Source organism: Echeneis naucrates, chromosome 20 (genome assembly GCF_900963305.1).
Source record: "Echeneis naucrates chromosome 20, fEcheNa1.1, whole genome shotgun sequence".
NCBI lineage: Eukaryota > Metazoa > Chordata > Actinopteri > Carangiformes > Echeneidae > Echeneis > Echeneis naucrates.
In genome coordinates this window covers 10362461-10385945 of record NC_042530.1, presented here as the reverse complement: position 1 = coordinate 10385945, position 23485 = coordinate 10362461, and the positions used below count along the sequence as shown (strand labels likewise).

Here is a 23485-nt window from a genome sequence, read left to right as displayed (position 1 = left end):
TTAAAGAGGAAGGTTGGAGAGCCCTATAATTCATGGAGCAACACATTGGATGGCGCCACCATAGCCCAGTCATTAGATCGATTTACTAAACAAACTCAAACTAGGGTGGGGATGTTAAACAGTAACCCAGTGCCATAAAACCAAAAGGAAAAGTATCACCAGGTGTGCGCAAGTTTGTGTGTGTGTAGGTGTGTGGTGTCAGAGCCGGCGCTTCTGACACCACCCCTTAGGAGAGAAGGTAAGAGATCCAAGAGGATTAAGGCAATGTTCCAGAAAATAATGATAAAAAAAGGAAGGATTTTAGACATTTATTTCGCTTCTCTGCAATAAAGCTGTACACTCTGGCCATGCACACAGGAGTTAAATGTTAGCAAACTCAACTCAAATTCATGTATTAAGCCTGAACATTCACATAACGTTACAAATTCCATGCTATAAGCCTGGTATACACATAGCAGTAGACAGCAAACACTTCCAAAATTATTTTCAGTGAAAACAAAGTCCTCCAATTATGTCACCAGCTTATGCATATATGGCCACAACTTTCTCTTTCAAACCAACGGGAGGCAAAAACAATTATTTTTAAAAAAGGCCCTTGTTTCCGGTACGTGACAAGCCCTGGATGTAGTGCTCAAGGCTCCTCTGGACTATTTAAAAAGTAGGATTTGACAAGCAATTAAAAACAGCACAGTAAAATGAAACTACAAAATAAAGTAAATCAATGTTCTTGACTCCTCACATACAAGAAATTTTTCCCAAGCAGCACATGTACCAGTTTCTCCTGCCCATGAAGTTTAACATGTCCAAACAGTTAAAAGTGGTCAGACTCAGAAAGACTTCATTTAGGTTCTGCACATCAATGTTTTCTAAGTAGTAGAATCGAAATATGTGGTAGGGAATGAAAGAGACCACCATAATGAGGGCGAAAAACAAGCTCTTGAGCTGAGCCCAGAAGTCCTGCTGCAAGTTGCATCCCATAGGATGCCTCTTGTATAAATCCCATACGACATAGGCTTGGAGTACTGTCAGCACCGTGGCCACCACGATAATCACTATGCTAATGATGTAATTGATCAACTTGGCAGCATATCCTATGCTTGTGCCGAACTTGAAGCAAGTGGATCCATTTGGTGTACTGTTTTGGCCATAGTAGAAGTGGATGATACAAGGGACCATAACTAGCACCACTGCCCACACCACAGTACTGAGGAGGAGTGCATGGATCCTCTGGAAACAATGCAGCTGCCCGCCTTTGTTGTAGAATGCCAGCAGGCGCGTGATGAGGATGATCACATAGAAGATAAAGGACATGTACATGTGGATGTGAATCATGCTGCTCACCACTTTACACCAGCTGTGGCCCAGAGTCCAGGTGTTAGTCACGTAATAGTAAATTCTGAAGGGCACAGTGATGAGGAAGATGAAATGGGCAAAGATGAGATTGAGTACGGCGATGGAGGTACTGGATGTAGAGCTGTAATTCAGGATGTGCATCGTCAGGCTCAGGCTGATAGTACCAATAACAAGAACCACGCAGTTGATGGCCATCAGGAGGGTGTGGTACTCCGGTTCTATGGGGCCAGTTTTATTCGTGGAGGTTGCTTCTGTGAATAGTGTGCTCTGGGTTACTGTGGAAGTCCTACTAAAGAGAAAGGAAGCAGAGAGGGAATATCAGACAAAAGAGCAAAATGAACGAAGATGAAATGAAACAATCATAGTGAAAGTGAATGTTTTATAAATAGGAACACACACCACACAAACAAATGAACTATTAATGAGTAGAATCTGACTCATGTTACTGATGTTTGACTCTTTTACACCACGCTGTAGTTTCATGATTGCATATGTCGTTCACAATCTAGATCAAGACGTTACCTGTAGTATTATTTAAGCATAACTTTCTGCTGGGCTTTTATTTGCATAATGTGTTTGCAGTTCTACATGTTGGCAAGTAACGGTACTTAAAATAAATTGAGAACTAACTCATCAAGCAACAAGTTGGTTTAACTGAAACTGAACGTGCTTGAAAATTGTGAATTTTTTTGGCTTAATTATTACCATGGGAGCAAAGCTGCTATGAAAATGAAATCATGAATGAAGCCCAAGTCCACATTAGAGTTTTGCAGTAAACTTACCTTTCTGTCAAAGGAGAAGAGGTTACCATTGGCTTGTGTGTGTACTCCATATTGTCACTAACCAAGCAATAGATTAGATTTTCACAGTTTTTTATGAAGTATGCAAAGTCCTCCGTGAGAGCAAACGATGTCTGTGTGTGTGCGCGTGTCTGATTCTGTAAAATGCTTCCGTGTGAGCAGGTCTAAGTGAGAGCATGTGAAAACAAATGCCAACCATGGAAGTTGGGCTGTGAAAATGAAATGCACTTATGGCTTGTTGTCAGAGACCACAGTCCAGTTTTGCATATTGTGTGTGTGCGTGTCAGTGCTCTGCCAGAAAGAGGTTATTGCACACTACCGCAGAGCTGGCTGCTTCCTTCTTCTACAAATAGCCGTTTCTTTTTCTTCAAAATTACAAATACAGTTAGACTGATGTGCATTACCTGTTGATTTCATACCACGATAAATTACCCCTGAGCTCTAAACAGTGCAATGAAAAAATGAAGCACTCCCTCATTAAGGCATCTGTACTTCAGTCAGGGAAAAGACAAAATTTGCAGTAAGATGAAATAAGGGCCAACATGCAAATATGCTGCCAACATGTATCAGCTTTTCAAAATTCTAGCTTGGCATCTAAATAAGGAGTTCAGATTTTTACTTCAACAATGAGCTTTTCATTTTACTATTTTATGCCTCTTGTCACCCCATGAAATTCAAATAACCTTAGTCCATATGTGTTCTGTGAAAACCTAAATATTAGTAAGTTTATTATTGAGCATCCACAAAGGTTTTTGGAAAGTTCAAGAATGTTCTCACCCGTTCTCACCCGTTCTCACCCATCACACATTGCTGTAAATCCTTCTGCTAAGAGATTCAAAATCAACACCGCTGATGCATTAAAGCAGACAGCTAACATATAGCAATAAATCTTTAAATTATTTGTGCTTTTAAAATAGAGGAAGTCAGAGAGGATGTGGTGATGAGAACGTTTGCTGTTTTTGTTGAAAGATGTGTTGCATTTTACTCGCTGCAGCTTTGACAAATCACTCTTAACATTTGATAAAATAAGACATTTTTTTTGTGGGAACAGTTTGTTAAAAAAAAAGTCACACAATGGATTACCAGCAAAGTCCTTTGTCAGTTTCTCAAAGGTAAATATTAGTACCAGTTGACGAGCTTCAGCCATTGTGACCATGTTTGAGAACATTGTATATTTCTGTCTTTGTCTACCCCTTCATCTGCTTCGCCTCACCACCCTTCCACAATGCAGCACCGCTTCTCATCTTCTTCCCTGCTGACTTGACTTCATCTCCCTGTTGTCCCTGAGAGCAATTCATCAATTTAGGCCACATTTAGGGGGAAAAAAGTCTGATAGAAAAGCAGAGAGCCTATGCTTGAGAGATTCTGTCATCTGCTTCCTCTATTTTGCATGTAAAGACCTGGGGGGGTGAGACTATTCAACAGGGAACCAGTATTATCCATTTTTATCAACTTGACATTACCAGTCGGTATGAAGAAATTGAGACTGTCATGATTTGCTTGATGTGCATGCGTGTGCAATATGTTCCATGCAAGATCATAGATTTTTTTGCAGGGGTTGTGGTATTGTTTGTTTTACTCTGACCATTGGCATCTGAGGCTACATGTGGCTGAAGGGTGACATTTTCCGGCACACCTGAAATGACACCTGAAAACCTTGTAGGGTATTACTGTTTTTGCTTGCTTTTGCTAAATTCCCCAGCCCAGTTCAGAGTCATGGTTACCTCAGGCACTATTACACTGTTACCTATTTAATTGTGTAAGAGGTTAGAATGGCACAAAACCAAGCCCACTCATATCAAATTACTCAAAATGTTAAAATGATTCGGAACTTTGCCTTCTTGTTCTAATTTATGCTTTGATGTACATAAGCTATTTGATTGTATGTGACCTCAAAAACAAACATGTCAGACTACACTGACAATCAGAGGCTGAGTGTAGAATGAAACAGAAGTTAAAGATGAATTATACCTGTGGTGTTGCTCATTTTCCCCTGGGTTGTGTCAAATACAATGTGACTCCACATTACAGGGAACTGCCTGAACAAGTAGCAAACCAGAAAGGGTGCTATAAACAGGAAAGTCACAAAAAGTTCAGAAGACACTTAACATGAACTGAGACACAGTTGCTGCAGTGGTTAGTAGCTATAGAAACAGAGGACGAAGCGGCTGTCATCAGAATGTGATGCAACACGTAATTTGCTATTTACACAACCTTGCATCCGAGAACAGACAGGTTATTGCTTTCAATTTGGATTATCTGTGGAAATTAGAGTTTCAATGCCTGATCAGATTGTCCACCTCTCTAAATCAGCTTGTTTGGATGACTTTGGGTCCAGTGTCTTTGGTGTTAACCTGGCCAGGACTGCTACAGTAACTACATAGGGCAAAACATTAGAGCAGGAGTAAGCAGATGTTGCAGGAGAGATTACATTTATTGATGGAAGTTTATACAGCAAAACCCTGAATGAAAAGATGACTCCAAGTCCCCAGAAGCTTAGCTGGAGAGTAACTTTCTAACATAACAATGATCCCAAGCACAAACACTTGGCCAATATGCCCCCTGACTTGAATCCAGTGGAAGATCTTTGAAGTAGCTGATACCCTGGAGGAGCAAACTGAACATAAAAATGTAGATAAAAAAATAAATAATGGAACATCAATGATAAGGAGTGTACTGATATTCTTACAAGGATACGCTTTAGGTATCTTTACAAAAAGCATTGTAACACAGTTACCAAGTTATCAAGTTACTCCTTTTGGTGGATCATAAATGAGCATTGCTAGCAAAGACAGGATTCCCAGTCAAATATTCAAGTAATCTGGGTTAGTTCATCAATGATTAACGGAAAAGAACAATGTGCTTGAATCAAAAGAATTCAGTGCAGACTGTTCTGTGCAAGAGTCTTCAGCCAATTGTTATACTAAGACAATCTACCCAAGTCAAAAAAAAAAAAAAAAAAAATCCTTAATACAAGAAAGACTACTTTTACTACACTTTTAAGAAGTAAAACCTGAATGAGGCTGACATAGTGTCTTCGTGGGTAATTATGAACTGAAAAAAAGTATTTAAAGCATCTAACTAATCAGCAAACATTAAAGGGGTCTCCAAATAAAAAAAATTAAATAAATTAAAAATTAGACAAGTAGTGTAAGAGTTTTGCACAGTGCTATTTAATATACAAAAACAACATCCCTTAACTTATATAAACAAACTCTTGCTGTAAAATAAATACCAAATGAAAAATATCTATAAAAAAGACTTAAACATTCATTTGTGTGACTTAATAGATTAACAACCACGTTTTCTTTAGGAGAAGTGCGACTTGGGTCTCTTCCACATGATGAGTCTTTGTGAAGTGAGTATGTGTGTGACCACACTTAGCAGCATCAGGAAGATGGTCATTGACATCACTATCACATAGTGGCTAATGCTGGAAGAGACAAACAAATACATTCAACAGGTTTGACAGCAAGTAAATCAAAAATACCATTAAACAGTTTGTGAAGAGAACACAGCCAGGGGAAAGGGGCAGTGTGATGAGACAAGTTCTTAATCAAGACTTAGAAATCTTGGATTTATTAGTTAACTTACCTTGTGCCAATGTCCAACCAGCTGCCATAGTCCTGCACCAGGAAGAAAAAGTGCTGAGGAAAGGAAGAGCGAGTTTAGTTAATGATTGTCTGAGGTTCACAGTCCTCCTACTTAAAAGGAAAACAGAGGGCAGGAAAATTGGTTGACAAAGAAGATCACAGTGTATATTTTAGTCCTTCATTGTAACTGAAATGCCTTACCAGAGCCATCAAGTCAGATATGACCAGGACTATAAGAAACAAACTGGAAAAGAAGAAGAAAAGTTCAATGAAAGAAGGAAGGAAAGCAAGTAATCATCTACAACACTAAGTTATCTTACGTACAGCATGGAGAGTAGATTTGACTCATATACAACTTACCGTGAAAAAGAAAAATTTCAATGCCAGTTTAATCAGATATAAAACTGCGTTGTGTGAGAAGTGGAAACTGTTGGGAAGTGTTTACCTTCTCGATGAAAGCTGCGTTGCAACTTGGATGGTCTCAAAAGTGCACATTACTATTATGAATGGAATGATAACCTAGAAGAGCAACCAAAATGTTACATTTCCTTAGCAAACTTAGAGAAATTTAATTGAGAATGTGGCAGCCAATATTTCATCTGTCTGTTGCAAATTACAATTAATGGCTGCAGAGTCAGTTTAAGTGGACACTGCTTAAAATATACAACATAATTCCGCATGCTATTTGTTAAACGTCACACATTCAGTTATGCCATATGCCAACACTAAAGGGGAAGGTACTTTTGTTTTTTTAAATCAATATAAATGGCCATGTGTTGAAAATGACTACACAAAGTAACCCACAATGAAATGAAAATTTTTGGGGTTTTTTTTTTTTTTTTTGGTGCTTGAGAGCAACTGATCAACAAATGAGTCTGTTCATCCACCTCACTCAAATAGAAGTTACTGGCTGACAATTAAAGTGGTGCTTAACCCATTTAATCTTGCCAACACTGGCACCACATGGGAGAGAATTATCTTTGGACAGAGAATAATTTCATTGTACAAAACCGGCCAGGAGTACAAGAGGATTAGCTACTGCTAATATTAAGTACAGCAGCACAAGTCAAATTCAGGAAGTATGAAAATTTGTTTATCCTCCGGTGAGTTTTGTTGAAAAAGTACAGCTCTGGAAAGCCAGTCTGGAGTAAAGGCCCTTATGGACAAAGTCAACCGATAATCTGTTGTGATGAGACCTAACTGAATCTTTTTGGATCTGATGTTGAAAATGTTTGGCGTCAGAGGGATGGAGGTGTAAAGTGGGAAGCGCATGATGCCCACAGTGAAGTATGGTTGTATTTAAGTTCTTTTATGGTGAGGAATTACAGTACACTTCACTGATGGTATCATGAATTTGCAGAATTACTGAAAAATCTTTAAAGAGAACATGATGACCCCCCTCTAACCCTGGGTTTTCAAGCGCTTTTTCAACATGACAATCCTAAACATTCTTCAAGGCCTTTACAGCAGAACTTGATGAAAATGGTGCAGCGGCCAACTACAGTGTTTCTACTGTATACGATACCCCTGCTGCTTCAGCAGAAACATTATTCAACTGTGACTTTGTGGAGGTTTTAATTTTTTAAACTGAAGACAGAAAGTGGAGACACATCTATGCATGTGTGAATTTGGGTGTCTATGGTTAATACACCCAAGGAAAAGCAGGGTGGAAGAATGAGAAAAAAAGGCCTGAGAATTAAATAGGGGTGAGTGGAAAAGTCAATCAGAATTAATCAAACAAAAAGACTTTGATTGTAATCTCTAAAGTAAAAATTATTTACTTTCCTTATTTACTTTTCCTTATTTACTTATTTTAAAGAGATTGGTGGAAAACTTTCTATGTTATCATTACATATATATATTCACTAAATAATTATTTATATTATTATTATTATTATTATTAATAATAATAATTATTATTATTATACTAATACTACTACTACTACTACTACTAATAATAATAATAATAATAATAATAATAAATTTCTGTGCGTCAAGCTGATGATTTAGGAAAAAAATATCTTTATACTTAGATAATGGGCACTCATCTATGTTGTCTACTATACGCATATTTCCGACATACATGTATATGAACAGACTGCAATCGTATAGTACCTTCCACATCATCAGCCCACCCATGATGAAAGGGTTGAAGACAGTCAGGAAACAATAAACCGAGGCCGGGTCAAAACTAGAAAGACAGAGATTTGAATTGAGTACAGATGATGCTGGCAGACCTATGAGACAAAGCACAAACATCTGTCAAACAGACAGATTTCCTGCTCACCACTAGTTTGAACAGACACAAAATTAAGAAAGTGCACAGTTCACAACTGGTCTAAGAAATTAAAATACCAACGATGATGACTCACTTATTTCATAAGAGACAATTGCTTCACCCATGCCACACTGTGGCCCAAAAAAAAAAAAAAAAAAGATCAACTTCTTTCTATTATATACACAGACAAGAACATACCTGTTAATGGAAGCTATGTTCCCTGTGCCAAAGAAAGCTGTTATTATAAAAAATACCTGAAAAAATGTATGGTCAAGGAAAGAGCTGACACAAAGTTAAAGTCATAAGTTTGTTATTTGTAATAATGGCCAATGCCAAAGTTGCAAATGTTGCAATGAGGATACAAAAAAATAAGATCTTCTAATGTCATCCAACTTCAGTTGTCTTATCTTGGCAATGTCAATATTTGCTGAGAAATCAATAGAGGAGAGCTGAAAGAAGAAAAGAGAAAATAAAAATGTCACAGATGCAAAGGCACACCTAAACATAACAATGAACTGAGAACTCATGTACATTATGCGGAGCCTTTTGTAAACCTCTAAGATTACAGTCTGTTATCGTGAGGATTTTCTTGCTTGTTTAGTTAAAAGATTTAGAGTAGAAGGTAAATACAATTTAACAGTGTATGCTTAGAATGAAAGATGATTTGGACACATTTGTATGGGGAATGTGGTTAACATTCAGTATAATTATGGAGTATAAATTGATGAGATTTAAGAATGATCAAGTGGTGCTTTCGAATTAATGTCTTAATAAGTTATGCAATTTATGATGCTTTAAAAAAAATTTTCCAAGTTTAGGAAATACATAATGACCCTACCTCTTGTCTGCCAGAGAGACCTTGGGCAAGCATTGCTTCCTGTTCAATGTTGATCCACACAAACATTAACCAGGAGAGAACAGGGGGGAACAAGGCTTCTGATCTACATGGGAGAGAATGCATGCATTAGAATTAAGGTTTTTTTTTTTTTTATTATTATTATAATTTTTTTTATAAGCTTAGTTGTGATGATAAAACTCTATGAGACGTGATCAAAAATATTGGTGCAGCTGCATGATTGTGTTTGTCCCTTCAGCTTACCCAGTGCTGAGCAGCAGGTATGTGGCTGTGAGAGACAGCAATATACTGAGGAGACGATGGAAAATACGCGTAGAGCTCACCAATGGAACCAGCATAGAAGATGCTGAGAAAACAGGTGAAAGAGAAAATGTGTGCACTTATATGGATATAACTAACTCAATATTTAAAAACTGAACATCAGTTATATATATGAAATATTTGATTATATTTGATACAATCTCTACAGAAAATCCCCAGGCAGGAATTTGTAATAATCATGTGCACCTTTCGCAGACACCTACCTAATGTGGCCCAGCTGATGATTTGATTAAAAAGCGGCAGGCCCTGTTTCTGTTGCAGACTAGAGTGTGTGAGGGATGGCACATAGGCACACATTGCCACATGAAGCATCTGTTGATTTTGACAGAGAATCAAACTTATTATTTTTAGAAAATTCAGGAACCTTATCGCACACATAATGGGATCAGACTGTTGTTACCTGGGCAACAAACAGCTGTCTGTCACTGAGATGCAGTGGTGTTTGTCGTTGTGATGACCAGAGGTAACAAACTGAAGTGAAAAGCGTGAGCAGCCCCGCACATGCACTTAGAAAACAAATGTCACTTTATTATTATAGACGTATTAATTGTATACAATTTGATTTTGCATGTGTGAAGCATAAACATACTGAAATTACTTTACATTTTACCTGATTGTGACTTTGTCTTTTTTTTGGTATCACAAGGCTTTGTGACAAGTTATTTAGAAGGATACTATATTTATCAGGTTGTTTGTTATGAGAAGCTTTGTTTATAGCTACTGGGTGCAGTTGTCTGTAATGTGTTGTGGTGATATAGTGGTGTGTATTGAGTCCAGGTTTATCACTCATCAGAATTCCAGCCAACTAATTTAAACACCTTTTGTAACAGAGAAATAAATATGTTTTAATGTAACTGGCTGACCTAGATCTGCCTGTTTTGTAAACATTCTGATGTAGGTGTAGCAAAGAGAGAAAGTACTCACACGAGATGCATGTTGGGCTCTCTACCTACAACAGGCATTAACGGGAAAAGAGCCAAGAATAGACAGCTGAAAAACCAGCTCAGAGAGCGGTACTACAGTGGAACAGAGACAATAAGTTCATAGTTAAAAAATCAAGTCTTATTATGACAGTAGAATGATAATATTTATGTGTAAGGAATGTCAGACCATGAAAAAGTCACTTTGTTTCATTTTTGTGGATCACTTACGATTTTAGTCACTGTATTGATATTATTATAGTGGTGGTCAACAAGAGCAAGCCACATTATGTTTTAATGAAAAGATAAATGGTTTCAGGACTGAGTGATAAGGATCAAATCATCATCAAGATCACGTAATGTAAAATTAGAAATTTATAAATAAAAAAATATTAAGATTTAAAAGTATTCATAGAAGCTAATTTAAAAAATGTCCAGTTGATAAATGAATGCCCCCTTTAATTTCTAAAGCAAGGTAATTGATTAAAAAGATCATTTGTCAGGGAAATAGCTAAAAATCCATCACTTGTACATTCAGTAGATTTTGTCATTGTGTTTACAGGAAACTTCCCTGGCTATGTATTTCAAATTTCCTGAAGATATTTCCTGAAGATACAAAGACAAATCATTGTCCATTGCCTTTTCAAGTATGCCTTTTTCATGTACAATATTCAATTACTGCGATTTTTCTTAGTGTATCTATTTTTTAATTAACAGACTTTTCCCTCATTTGCTTTTTGTTGGACTGGTTGGGTCATGAACTCACATGACATAGTTACCTTAGCGATGCCAAAAACTCCTGATAGGAAGGGCCAGAGAGAGAGGACAGCGAGGCCAACTGTCAGCATGGTGCGATAGAAGAAACTCACCACCTGGGGGCAGCAAAGGTTCCTTGTCATCAATGTGAGTAAATTCATACTATTCATGACCTTATATACAGTGTACAAATTGTTATGTGCCCAATATTTGTCAGTTGAAGGCTTACAAGTAATACTGTAAATTAAAGATATGCTTCTCAGAGTAAACAGACTTACCAGTAGCTCGATTCCAAATGCCACCAGGACAAAATAGCCAAAACATTTCCACAGTGGAAGAGATGGAGCAGATTTAATCAAATCAGTTAGAGTTCCCGACCTGAAAAGGATCATTGAAATCATTCTTCCTATGATGACACAGAGAAAAAAAAAAAAAAAACCCAGAAAACTACAAAGATAGTCTTTTTATCCATTCACAAATGAGAACTATGAATAGACAAAGCACAAAAGGATAAAAAACATAATTTACACCTCAATGCAGGTGTGCTGCACATGGTCAATTAGAGCCATCAAAAAGTGAAATATTTATGAATTACTTGGATCTCCATTGATGTGTTTTGATATTAGCTGACATGGACATGATTAGATTCTAATGTATGTACAAAGGTGTTTCTTCAGTGTGTGCATTACTCACTCTTTCAGGACTGAGTACCATACAGGGACAGGCAGCAGGCAGTAAATGTAGTAGGTAGCAGGGCTTCTTTGGATAAACAAGAACAGAGTGATTACAGCTGTCACACACATGCACAGCCTTGCCAGGGTATTACTTTGATCCTGCAAAAGCACACATACAGGAAAATCATCAGCATGTAACTTAACAATACACTGAATTGCCATAAGTTTGTTCTGATGGATGAAATCCCTAAAAACAAAGACATTGTGAAAGCAGTGAATGCTCTGACCTGCTTGAGGATACTGGGACGTCTGTTGAGGCTGGCATGAGTCTTAAGTATTACTAAAGCAACATATGAGGTCCAGCCTACAAATCCCAGTACCACACTGCAACCCAGGAAGAACCTGTCATAGGTATGGTAGTAAACCAGACCCTCCAGAGAATGGGATATCAGAGACTGACACAATGAGATCTGAAAAGAAGCATGTGAAGGGAAAACAACGGGAGAACTTCACCAAGTGCAAGGAGAATGGAAAGATTATTCAGCAAGGAACTTAAAACTAAAAAAAAAAGAAACTTTGAAGGAACGTGATTACTCAAAACCCAACAAGGCAAATATACTGTGGCAACCCACCATTTCACTGACTGATTTGTAATTTTGGTTTTTTGAAACCAGAACAAGCCATATTGAGTGAGAGGGTGGAGCTGAGGAGTGAGAGGTGGCTTCGTGATCCTCATTGTGAGGTAGGTTGCCATATGTGGTATAGCCATGTGTGGTATATGACACAGTAGTCATGACCTAATGCATACCCTGATTTACTGTCATAAATCAAATGAGAAGTATGGGTCATTCTCACAAAGACTTCCAGACACTGTAACGTCTTCTTTTTACATCCAGTGATGTCACCCCCTTATGGCCATTAGCTACAATGCAAGTTTAGGGGTCTTCAGCATTGGCTTGACTACAAAGACCATGAGGTTTGGAAATGTAGACAGCATTTACCGCTGTTAAGTTGCTGTCAGGCAAATCAGTAGACTACTACGCTGGAACATAACTTCAGGGCTAAATGTTAGTAAAAAATAAAGAGCAGGAGCTTAATGCCTGATGCACCCTAAACACACCCTAAAATTAACTTTGTACAGCTTTTAATTAACCAAGAATGTATGACAGAACTGTCTTTTCTCTGATACTCACAGCATCCTCATACTTCCCCAGCTGAATAAGTATTCTGGCCTTGTGGATGAATTCTGCTTGTTTTGATTCAGTCAGTAGTCTGGTAAGAGAAAGGTTTATAGCAATAAAGTTGAGTGGGTGAAAATGCATTTAAATGTGGTTTTAAAGACGATGACTAGAACTGCTCTTCCCTTGCCTTCATACATACAGGATGACACAAACAATCCACTGCCCTGATTTTATTTGCATAGCCCAGCAATAGAATAATGTTAAAAACATTTTGACACCCATTTTCCTCAGTAGCTACTATCTGGTTCATCTTCTTCCTTACTAAAATTTTAAATATGATTTTTAATCCACTCTGTTGACACTCTGCATATGCCTGGCACAAACATGTTGTGATGAAAGGTTCATCTCTGTTATTAACTCACTTCTTGTTTGAACAAGTCACAGACTGTCTGCCTTCGCTGATTGCACTTACTGGTATGGGGTGAAGAGAAAAGACAACGTTGTCTCCTTTTTCTGGGCCATTTTCATCTACAAAAAATGTACAAAGCTCAGTCTCTAATCAACACCGATCTAAATAACTTATCCATGTGTTTCCACATCATTCAGAATCTAATGGGAAAATAGGACATGACTGACAGTTATGGACCAATATGTCATGCAAAGCAGAGGTTCATGTTGTTATACCTTGAATTGTTCAAGTACTTGAATAGCATTGGTGTACATGCTCTCTGCCTTGAATAGGTCACTGTTGTTGAGGTAGGGAAGAGGTAACACACCCTGAGAAGACACAATTAAGTCATATAACCTGGATAAAGATATTTATAGAAAATATGTTTAGTAAACAAATGTGAAATTTCTGACTAACAGCGAATGAAATGTCAATGACGAATTACAAAGAATACAAAGAATATATTCCGTAGCTTAGTTTGACTCAGAACTTACAACTGAATTGACAGGAATGGGCACACCAATAAGAGAGGCCATGAGGGGTGCAATGTCAGCCTGCAAAAAAACAACAACAAAAAAATTTCACCTTACCACCTTTAATACACTCTACATTTAGTGATACTGATTCATGATTGTTACTGTAATGCCAAGCCACGGGTCTTACCTGGCTGACGTCAACTCTACGAAGGTGCTCTAGTTTCCAATCTGAGAGAAACAGTAGCGATTAAAATGAAAAAAGGATGTAGACTGAATTAAACATGCTGTATGTAGAGGAATTTCATATTTTTAGATTAAAATAAAATGAAATATAAAATATCCTATTGTGCTTAATTAATAGCACTTTGTGGGTGCAGAAAAGAAGGTAAAATAAATCTGCTTGAATTGCAAGCAGCTGTGAGCATGGTGCATGTGTTTAGCACCTTGGAGATATCCATCTTCATATGGTTGGGGTTCAGTGACTGTCTGGGCACTATTAACTCCAGCTCCCCACACCACTAAAGGGGTGAGTGTCTCAGATGGATGGCCTGCACCATGGGAACCTGAATATACATATAAGAAATAAAACGTAAACACAAATGCAATCACTGACACGCTTAAGATGCTAGCTAGTCTCCAATTATATACAATAATGATTAGCAGATCGGTTGACAGTAAAATCACGCAGATGTTACACAAACAAGAGTCTTACCCCAATTTGTCATGCCATGATCAGAGGTAAACACATAAGCTGTTTTGCCATCATAACCAAAGAAGTCTTCCACTAGAGACACCATCTCAGATAAACCATTGTCTACTAGTCCAATGTTTTCTAGGTACTCCCTAAGGACAAATAGAAAAAGACAAAATGGCAAATGACACAACTCAACCGACTGCTGGGGGGGGGGGGGTTATTTTATTGATAATAATACATTCTGATTGCAATACAATTTACATTTTACATAATAAAGAGCACAAACAAGTTTAATATAAGTGGTCAAAAGAAAAAAAAAAAAAAAAAAAAACACAACAGCAACATGTCTCTTACTGTGACATTGGTCTGTGAGCATGTCCATTTGTGTCAATACCCAGCAGATGCAGGAAGAAGACATTCTTATCTTCATGTAGACTGGCCCTCAGACTTGAGTTCGACTTTGCTGACTGAAAGAATGACTGTTTAAAAAAGATTAAGTTATGATGAAAATAAAAGAGGGGGGAGTGAACTTTGCATTGACTAGTGTTGTTTTTTTGTTTTTTTTTTAAAGCTACTGACTCATATTTTTGGTGTCAGATTAGGTTGTTTATTTGTATTCAATCTCACAATGTAAACAAATCCTATCTTTTTTTTTTTATTTATTTTTTTTGGTATGTATGTCTGTAAAGATTATTATTTAGCTACCTGATTTCAGGAATCACCAACAGTCTTATTCATTGTTATCATTATTTCTCATACAGTACCTTGACTTGAGCAAACACCCAGCTGTCTAGTCTGGAAGCATCAGTGGAAGCAAAATCCTCTTCCTCTGCGGGGTATGTGTAGGTGTACACATGGTCTCCAGTGGCACCTGAGAGACAGATGCAAGGAAATTACATTCATTGATTTTTTTTTTTTTTTTTTTTTTTCAGGTGATCTGATGTGTCATCATGTCAAAGTATAAAATTTGTTGATCTCTTTCAATTTGTAAAATTGAGCTAATTTCATAAACAAACATTACTCTATGTGCACATATATATGTCAAGTATGATTTTTTTTTTTTTTTTCAGATTGACCTTACCTTTGTGACCTTTTGTACAAATTGACTATGCTTTTGTGTACACATTGTTTCTGTGGGTGTGTGTACATGTGCATGCTTGTGTACCTTTGGCAAACATAGGTAGAATATCAGGGCTGCCCCAGCACCAGGTGTGTCTGCTCTCATTAAACACAGAGTCAAACTCCACAGGATTCTCCTTCCAGCCTGAAAACACACAAACACACACACAGAAAGGTCAAGGTACTTGCAACCACCACCAACAGTGAGCCACACAAATGTGTACAGAAGCAAACAATATAAGAAAAAAAATATGTCCACTTATTAATTTTTTCAAAATCAAATCAATTATAAATCAATTATATCAATATTTCTGTTGTGTACTTGTGTTAAGTCCCAAAAAACACCTACCTTTAGCAACAGCACTGACATCTTCATAGAAGCCTGCTATGAGAGCAACATGACCCGGCCTGGACTCAGTAGGCACACGTGTGTGAGACACACCCCAGGTGCCACTCTCCTTTATAATGGTCCTGAAAATGTGATAAATAGAGGAACATCCACACATCATATCCATATGCACTTCTTTACAGTCAGACTCAACATTGAAATGTCTATGTTTTAGTTTCTAACCTCAGATATGGAGCCCGGGATGAGCCATTGGAGTGCAAGGTGAAGAGACTGTCTGCTCTGAGGCCATCAGCAACCACTAACACCAGTCTGGAAGCAGGGGGTGCCAGTGACATAGTTTGGGGTGTCATGCCATGGACCAGGGGGGAGGTGAAATAGATGTCAAAGATAGAAATGAAGAAGATCACGTGGACTATCAGTCCAACCAGGAAAAAGGTGATTATCCTCATTTTGAGTGCCAACACCACACTGCATCTATTGAGCAACTGAGATTGGCTTAACACGGAGAAAGGAAGCGTTCACATATCTGGAGGTAAAACAAAGTGGGAACAAGAAGGAAGAAAAATTAAGAATTAATATATATTAGTAAAGAAATATTCATTCATTCATTCATTCATTCATCCATCTTCAACCGCTTTATCTGTTTCCAGGTTGCGGGGATGCTGGAGCCAATCCCAGCTCACACTGGGCGAGGGGCGGGGTACTCCCTTGACAGGTCGTCAGTAAAGAAATATTAAATCATAAAATCTAACTTCTGGTCTGTTCCAATAAGGAAGCGTTAGAAAGCTTTTTGCATAAGAACAAAATCCTTCTGTTATTGGCAGTCAAGCCAGACTGGCCTGCAGATCAGTTGTTCAATTGAAAATAACTAAAATGTAAAAATAAGAATGTGAACTATGAAAACATCTTAATGAATAAACATAACAATTTGACCAGCTGATTGTTATATGATTGTTCTTAAATTCAATCTAAACAAGGCAGTGCATCATCTGAATGAATGAATATAACAAAATAACACCAAATAAAAATATTAAATGAGGTCACCTGATAAAACAAAGCAATGCTGTTTTTTCGATTTTTTTCTTGACAAAATAAAAAATATAGGAGTATAAGCATCGTATTTATAAGAGCAAAAAGGAATGTCAAGCCTCTGTGCCCTTTGCTTTTACAAAGCAGCTAAAGTCCTGAACAACATAAATCAATAGGCCTGCCATAGACCACGAGTCAATGTGTAAAAATTACGACTTTAGTAGTTATCTCGGTACTTCTTAGTACAACACACACCAACAGAAAGCCAATTATTACATCTGTTTACAGGAGAATGACTCGGATCTTTATGAATAAAGTCTTACCTGTATATAAAATCAAAATCCAGCCATGAGACCGGAAAACACTGACTCGTTGATGAATGAATGAGGCATCTACTACCATTTCAACAACTCACCTGTTGGCTTACTTCATCTTCGTACATGCAGTCGTAACATATAAACAGAGATCCCGACAGATTAAGGGCTTGTTGGACGAAACAAGATCGGCATAATCTTTGAGTGCGTACTTTACAAAACCAACTGTCCGGGTTTTAAGAAGATTAGCTCAAGAAATTCAGAGTGCCATATGCAATCACTTCCTTGTTGTGGCTTTGACGTCTGACCTGATGTGTATAACGTGCTGTTGAATTGTGGGTAGAGTAGTTAAAATATTTATTTCGCTCAGTGAGCTTTCGTTTAACATTTTCCTGCCTCAGAGCGTTTCACTTAGAATTTTTACAATGACATTATTATCTTTACAATGCAGATTCTCTGTAATTTTTTATTTTCACTGCTCGTTTTTCTTTGATAAAACCTTAGCTAGCAAAGGTTGTGTGTTGTCGAACTGGTCCTGCCCATTTTTCCTGTCAGTTTGCAGTATCCAATCGTTTTCCCATATCAGGAAAAAGAGGCGGGCTCTCGGGACAATGTGACTAAAATCTGGCCAATCATAGCTTCGTATTCTTTCCCGTTGTCAAAGCTACCTAGTGAAACCTTGACTAGCTAAATGTCCATCCAGGAAGAAGCGGTCCTTATTAGCTTAGCTGACTCAGGTTGCTAAAAATCTTTTCATTGCAAAAAAGAAATGGCGTCTGTCAACCCGTTTAATCTCAGCGATTCCGAGGAAGAGGCTGAACGGCGCCCGAATGAAACTGTTGACACAGAGAGAAGCCCGAGTGACGGGGCTCCAGGGCCCCCGCCGAGCAACCCTTTCTCCCCGTCTGCGGATGCCGAACCTCCGACGCTCCTGTTGGCTGGCAGCCGGACGAGCCCCAGCGGTGAGGGCATCTCGCCGTCGGCCGCGGCGACGTCTGCTATGGCAGGCGGCGCCGAAACACGGTTGTCAGTGGATGCCATTGCTGCTCAGCTATTAAGGGACCAATATATTCTGACGGCCTTGGAGTTTCACACCGAACTGCTGGAAGCGGGCAGGGAGCTCCCACGGCTGAGGGATTATTTCTCCAACCCTGGCAACTTCGAGCGACAGAGCGGCACTCCGCCTGCCAAAGAACAGGTCCTCGGACCTGGAGGACCTCTGAGTGAGTACCTGCTCCCCGAGCCAGCCAGCCGACCTAGATCTACCTTTAACTGTGCATCACACTAAGTTAGCCAGCCAGCTAACTCAGGTTAGCCTAGAACATAGAAACCAATCGATCGAGAGATGTCCGCCTGCTGCACCTGTTCTCCCGGTCCAGGGCCGGGAGTCAACAAGCGGGTTTTCTGGGTCACCTGTTCTCCGGCATGCACAGATTCACGCATATATGACTAAACTGTGCTTCGCTGGGAAAAGGTCAGCGGTGAAGATGGGTGTGTGATAATGTGTAAGGCCTGTAGTGGTTATTCTTGTGTAATCAAATCCCATTTGGAAAATGCGCGTTTCCCCTTTCCTCGGGCCACAGGGGGGTCAGTGGTCAGACCAAAAGAAGATTTGTACGACGCGCTTTGTCGATATTGATTTTAACTTGTCAAGCCAATAGAGCCAACATTAATTTGAAGAGAAGACTGCACTTGTTTGGGATATAGTTCATTGCCATAGAGAAGGCATTAGGATCTGCATTATTCAGCCTAAAATGACATCTTTATTTTCTTGCTCTCTTCCAAGCTAAGGAGTGATCACTCCTAACCATAGCATATATAATACAAAAAGCCTGCCATGGATCAGCAGGGGCAATAGTACCTTAAAGTTCAACTCCAATTTGGCAAAGAACCAGGGCTTGGATTTAATTGTGAGTGGCAAACCTTTTTGTTGAGAGGAGTGGAGCATGTATTTACACAAACACAGACCTGCAGTGTGGTACTGAAAAGCTCCCTCTGATATGAGTGCAATGGCTGCATTTAAAGACACATAGAAAGGGGAGGAAAAATCACCATGTGGATAGTCTCAGAAAGCCTTGTGTATGTGTGTATGGGACTGTATGTGAATAATAAGTGGTAAGATGTGTTTGTGTGCTTTTATTTTGCAATAGATCTTCCTCATCATCCTAGATTTCAATGGAAATGACTCAGCTTGATATTCACCACTGCAGCCTTTAGATCTTGCTTGTCAAAATGTTATGCCTTCAATCAAAGAAAGAAAGGATAGGAAGTCAGCTATCCAAATTGGATGGATGGCAGCACATCCTCCCTATCGTTAAAACAATCTTGGACATAGTCTGTAATCGAATTAATATTTCTTGTTCATTTTCCTTACTTAATACAAATTAAGAAATATTTACAGTCTTCTCTCTTTATCCTGCCACTAAAAAATGGTTTTATTATTGTAATTATAGGTAATATTGCCTTCAGCGTTTATAAATCTGACACTAGTATGTATAATCACAACACAGTTTATTGGAAAATTTTCTTGGCACAGTTTTGGCTAAACAACAACAGAAGAGCCAGCCCTATGAGCATGTTGCTGCTGACTGACCGAATAAGTGAAATTATACCAGTGGTCAGCTGAATGTTGCGCGACTGATGAGATTACACCACTGATTGGCCGACAAATTGTTCCCTGTTAGTCATTTTCAAAATGATTTGGGCCGAACAAACAGTATTACCAAATTTGCTCTTTTGTTGATCAAGTAATCAACCTTTCAGACCCCTTTAAGCCCCCAATCTAGGCATCTTTTTGGACAAACATTAGCTATTTTCCAATAAAGTGGATAGCCTTTATTGCTTTACAAGCACAATGTTAAGCTTTTCTTCTGCAAGCACACCGCCGCATTGCCTTTTGTACAGTGATCCAGCGGCAGTGTTGCGAAGAAGACCACTCTTTATGTCGCCTTAGTTTGCTTACATAAATCTATGTTTACACCTTTTTGTAGTGGCATCCTGTCCCACCATGCTGGCTCTCCCTTTTACACAGACATTGATCAGGTTCTGTTGCTTCAGTCTGTTCTGTGCCATGCATTGCTACCTTGAATAGACTATGTAAAAGAGGTTTGATTGCATGGTCTGTCTAGAAGGTCTAGGTCTAACTTCATCTTTGAGTGATTGTTTTACAAATAAACAAAGTGTGATTTTAGTAAATGCAGTGTGCATATATATTTTTATTTTTTTTGTGGTTTTATACTTGGCTATGCAGAGCAGTAGAAAATTCTAACTCATTAAAATCTAGTCTTATGGGGCTGCATTTCATATTTCAGACTTTTTACATTGCCTGACAACAGAAACAGTACCAAAACATGGAAATGAGAACAGCTTTATTGGGAGTTTTCCTGTATAAAAATGCAATAATATGGGAGTAGGAGAGAAGCAAACCTGGTTCACACAAGCAAAATGCAAATAGCCGAGAACACAGTCCAACCGCATACCAGACTAGACCTAGGTGTGTTAGTAAATTTGTGTGTCATTTTGGTCATTCATCTGAGGCTTTTTTTTGCTCACTGGGATACATTTCAGTGTATTCATTTATGAGAAGCACTGGCACTGCATTTGCTTATGGTTTCATTTGGTTACAGGCTGAAGTGTCAATAAAGTATTTTCTTTGTATAAACATGGAGTAGGGTTAGGGTTAGGTTTATCAGTTCAGTAAATGGCAGTATTCAAATAAAAAGCTGAGGAGGAAGACATGGATGTTTATAACCTGAAGATCTTGCAATGGAAATGGAAGAGTGACCTGATGTCTTGTGTGGCTGTTAGTCCTGAGTGTGGGTCATGGCAACTGGCCTGAGGCTAGCTCTCGGAAATAGCAGCCGTTCACATGAACTGCATTCATTCACAGTTATTATAAAATCACGCTGTGTTAAATCTGATTTTCAGCAGACTACAGCAGCTATAGTGGCTTAGTTGTTTGGTGTGTTTTCATTGTCTGTCGAACCTCTGAAAGGTTGGCGCAAGGTAAAGGCATGAATAAATGTTTGATGACAATGGTGTCTTTAAAAGCATGATACTAGAGAACTGTTTTGTCATGACAGGAAAGTCATAGAGACTCTTTATTAGCAATTGATGAGGAAAAAAGTTCATTAAAATGTTAAAACATGGTCGAAGATGAGCAGCCAAATGTGCCACATTCAGGCAGAAATTAATGAAGCAGCTGAAGAGAGCGTTTTGAGAGAGAAATTAGTGGACTGAACCCAAGGCCATGGCACTTTTACCCCTCCATAGCCTGATAGCCAAGACCTCATGTAATCATTGGAATGTGATCCACATGTTTGAAGGACAGGATTTCTTCATTTGACTGCAACATTATGATACAGTGAATTAAATAACATTGAAGAGGGAAGGATACTAATATTCATGTTTTCTCAAACAATTGCAGCACATTCAATACATAATTTTCAGCATGATGTTTAAAAACTGTCCCTTATGGCCCTCTACAAAACACACTACAGAGTAGCTTTAAAATATTTAGGGATTCAATGATTTATAAATTAATTATCATTAATATAGAAGTATCTTCAGACTGCATGCATGTGAGTAACTGGACTGTAAAATATTGTGACATATCCTCAATGTCGTCATCATTGAGTGAATATGATAGCAGTGTGTTTCACTGCTTCATACTTGGTCTATGTTGTGCTTTAAACAGATATTTTATATATTTGATGAAGGTCCAGATTCTTTTTGAAACAAATTAGTCTGTCTATTATTTTAAAGTGATCATTATGAAAATACAACTGGTGATTTTTAACTATATATAGCAGAGTTGCCTGAAGCATTGAGCATGTGTGTGAATTTTTTTTTTTTTTATTGTGTAAGAAGTGCTATTATAGCTGCTGTTGTTCCTCTGAGCCATGTGACACGGCGAGGCATCTCTCACCACTCTGCTAATTTGTAGCAGAGAAGAGAGAAGGACTTTCTCCTCGCCCTTCACTGACTGGTAAGGTAATTATTTGCTCATGTGACATTGAGACCTTTTAGGGCTTCACATGGTAAGCTTTGGGTTAGGGTGTTTGTAACCATTATCTGGGGAGTTCTCTTGATATAAATCTGGTGAAATGGCAATTAACCAGAAAGTAAACAGGTCAGAAGAGTTGAGGCTTAAAAGTCCATTGGTACCAGTTTATTTGATCAAGATATAGAGGTAGCCATTTGAAACAAATCTACTATTTCTGTCCTCACCCAAACTGTGATTTTTAATTAAGCTGTGCACATATCTGTGAATGCAGCTGTTTGGTGTGTATTAAGGTTTCTCTCTCTCACTATAAATATAAATATATATATATATGTGTATGCATGTGTGTTTGTATACATACATCTGATTGTTTAAATATAAATCTTGTTACTCGTTTCATCCCATTATAGCTCAATTCTCAGCAGCTAACAGAATGGCCCTCCGTTTCAAACAAAAGCTTGTTAGAGACAGTTAAACATCCAACCACTCTTGCCTGCTTGTCTGCTTTTGTGCCCTCCCTTTTTAAATGTAACTTTTTGTTCTGTCTTACACCTCACTCCATTTTTTGTTTATCTGCTTTGTTTTTTTTTTCCTGCCAAAGCAGAAAATCTATCCCGTGTATTCATTTTTCCTCTGCCTTATCCTTAAAAAGCTCTTGCATTCATTGCAATTTTTTTGTTTGTTTGTTTAATCATAAAATGGCATAGAGCTAAAGAGACTTGCATTAAATACACTAATGAATGCTCATTTGTAACCAGTGATTGAATGTGAGATGATGACACAAATGTACTCGAGATCAGAGAGAGGAAGAGAGAGACTATGCGTAGATTTGTGTATGAGCATCACAACCTGCCTGGCAGGAGTTCAGTGAAGAGGTGACAGCCTGAATACTCTGGCATATCACAGTCCAGATAATATGCACAACAGACACATAAAAGCCATCTATTAATTTTTCTGTAGATTGTGGTATAACAGTTTTTTTTTTGTTTTGTTTTTTTTTTTAACTGCTTTCTCAGACAAACCTGCTATTATCCACAGATTCAAACAAATTGAAACTACTTACTGCAAACAGTCACATACATTATCTGGAGGTAATGAAAGTCAGAATAATTCTCCACAGGAAAAGGAATTAGCCTGACGCCAGCATGACAGCACAATGAACCAAGACACAGGCATTCAACCAATAAACACATCACTGTAGTAGGACAGAGAGTGTGTGTGTTTTGTAGAGCTACATGATCACACATGGGCATGACACACACATGCACATGGACTCAAACGAAAGTAACTGCAACATTATAACTGCTAATATGGATCTTAAT

General features: G+C 38.2%; 3 protein-coding genes across 11 annotated transcripts in view; 1 reads left to right on the top strand and 2 right to left on the bottom strand.

Moving 5' to 3' along the window:
• Nucleotides 1–305: 305 nt before the first annotated feature.
• On the bottom strand, nt 306–2331 carry gpr141 (G protein-coupled receptor 141). Of its 2 annotated transcripts, none has more exons than XM_029529633.1 (2): nt 2136–2331; nt 306–1642 (listed from the first exon to the last, which is right to left on the bottom strand). In XM_029529633.1, the coding sequence occupies exons 1-2, from the start codon at nt 2183–2185 to the stop codon at nt 736–738; spliced, it is 957 nt and encodes a 318-aa protein (XP_029385493.1). In that variant the 5' UTR covers nt 2186–2331; the 3' UTR covers nt 306–735. The 2 variants fall into 2 exon arrangements, with proteins under 2 accessions (XP_029385493.1, XP_029385494.1); XM_029529634.1 differs by having other exon boundaries at nt 306–1639.
• A 2250-nt stretch (nt 2332–4581) lies between these two features.
• Nucleotides 4582–18333, bottom strand: pign (phosphatidylinositol glycan anchor biosynthesis, class N). The gene is made up of 29 exons (XM_029529632.1): nt 17263–18333; nt 16041–16344; nt 15819–15940; nt 15516–15614; nt 15115–15221; nt 14705–14829; nt 14369–14499; nt 14100–14219; nt 13844–13884; nt 13675–13734; nt 13417–13509; nt 13205–13260; nt 12745–12823; nt 11839–12021; nt 11571–11710; nt 11156–11255; nt 10901–10993; nt 10126–10217; nt 9602–9707; nt 9405–9513; nt 9124–9226; nt 8863–8965; nt 8387–8473; nt 8223–8278; nt 7862–7937; nt 6192–6265; nt 5948–5990; nt 5748–5800; nt 4582–5586 (listed from the first exon to the last, which is right to left on the bottom strand). Exons 2-29 carry the CDS (start codon nt 16265–16267, stop codon nt 5463–5465), a joined length of 2802 nt encoding a protein of 933 aa, XP_029385492.1. The 5' UTR covers nt 16268–16344; nt 17263–18333; the 3' UTR covers nt 4582–5462.
• The window catches only part of relch (RAB11 binding and LisH domain, coiled-coil and HEAT repeat containing), a 30696-nt gene continuing 25026 nt past the window's right edge, over nt 17816–23485 (top strand). For 6 of the 8 annotated variants that reach the window (XM_029529630.1, XM_029529627.1, XM_029529626.1 and 3 more), the window contains exon 1: nt 17819–18384. In XM_029529630.1, the coding sequence (XP_029385490.1) occupies nt 17931–18384 (454 nt within the window). In that variant the 5' untranslated portion in view covers nt 17819–17930. Of the gene's footprint in view, nt 18385–23485 lie in introns of all 8 variants that reach the window. The other 2 variants (XR_003842326.1, XM_029529629.1) reach the window with 2 other exon arrangements.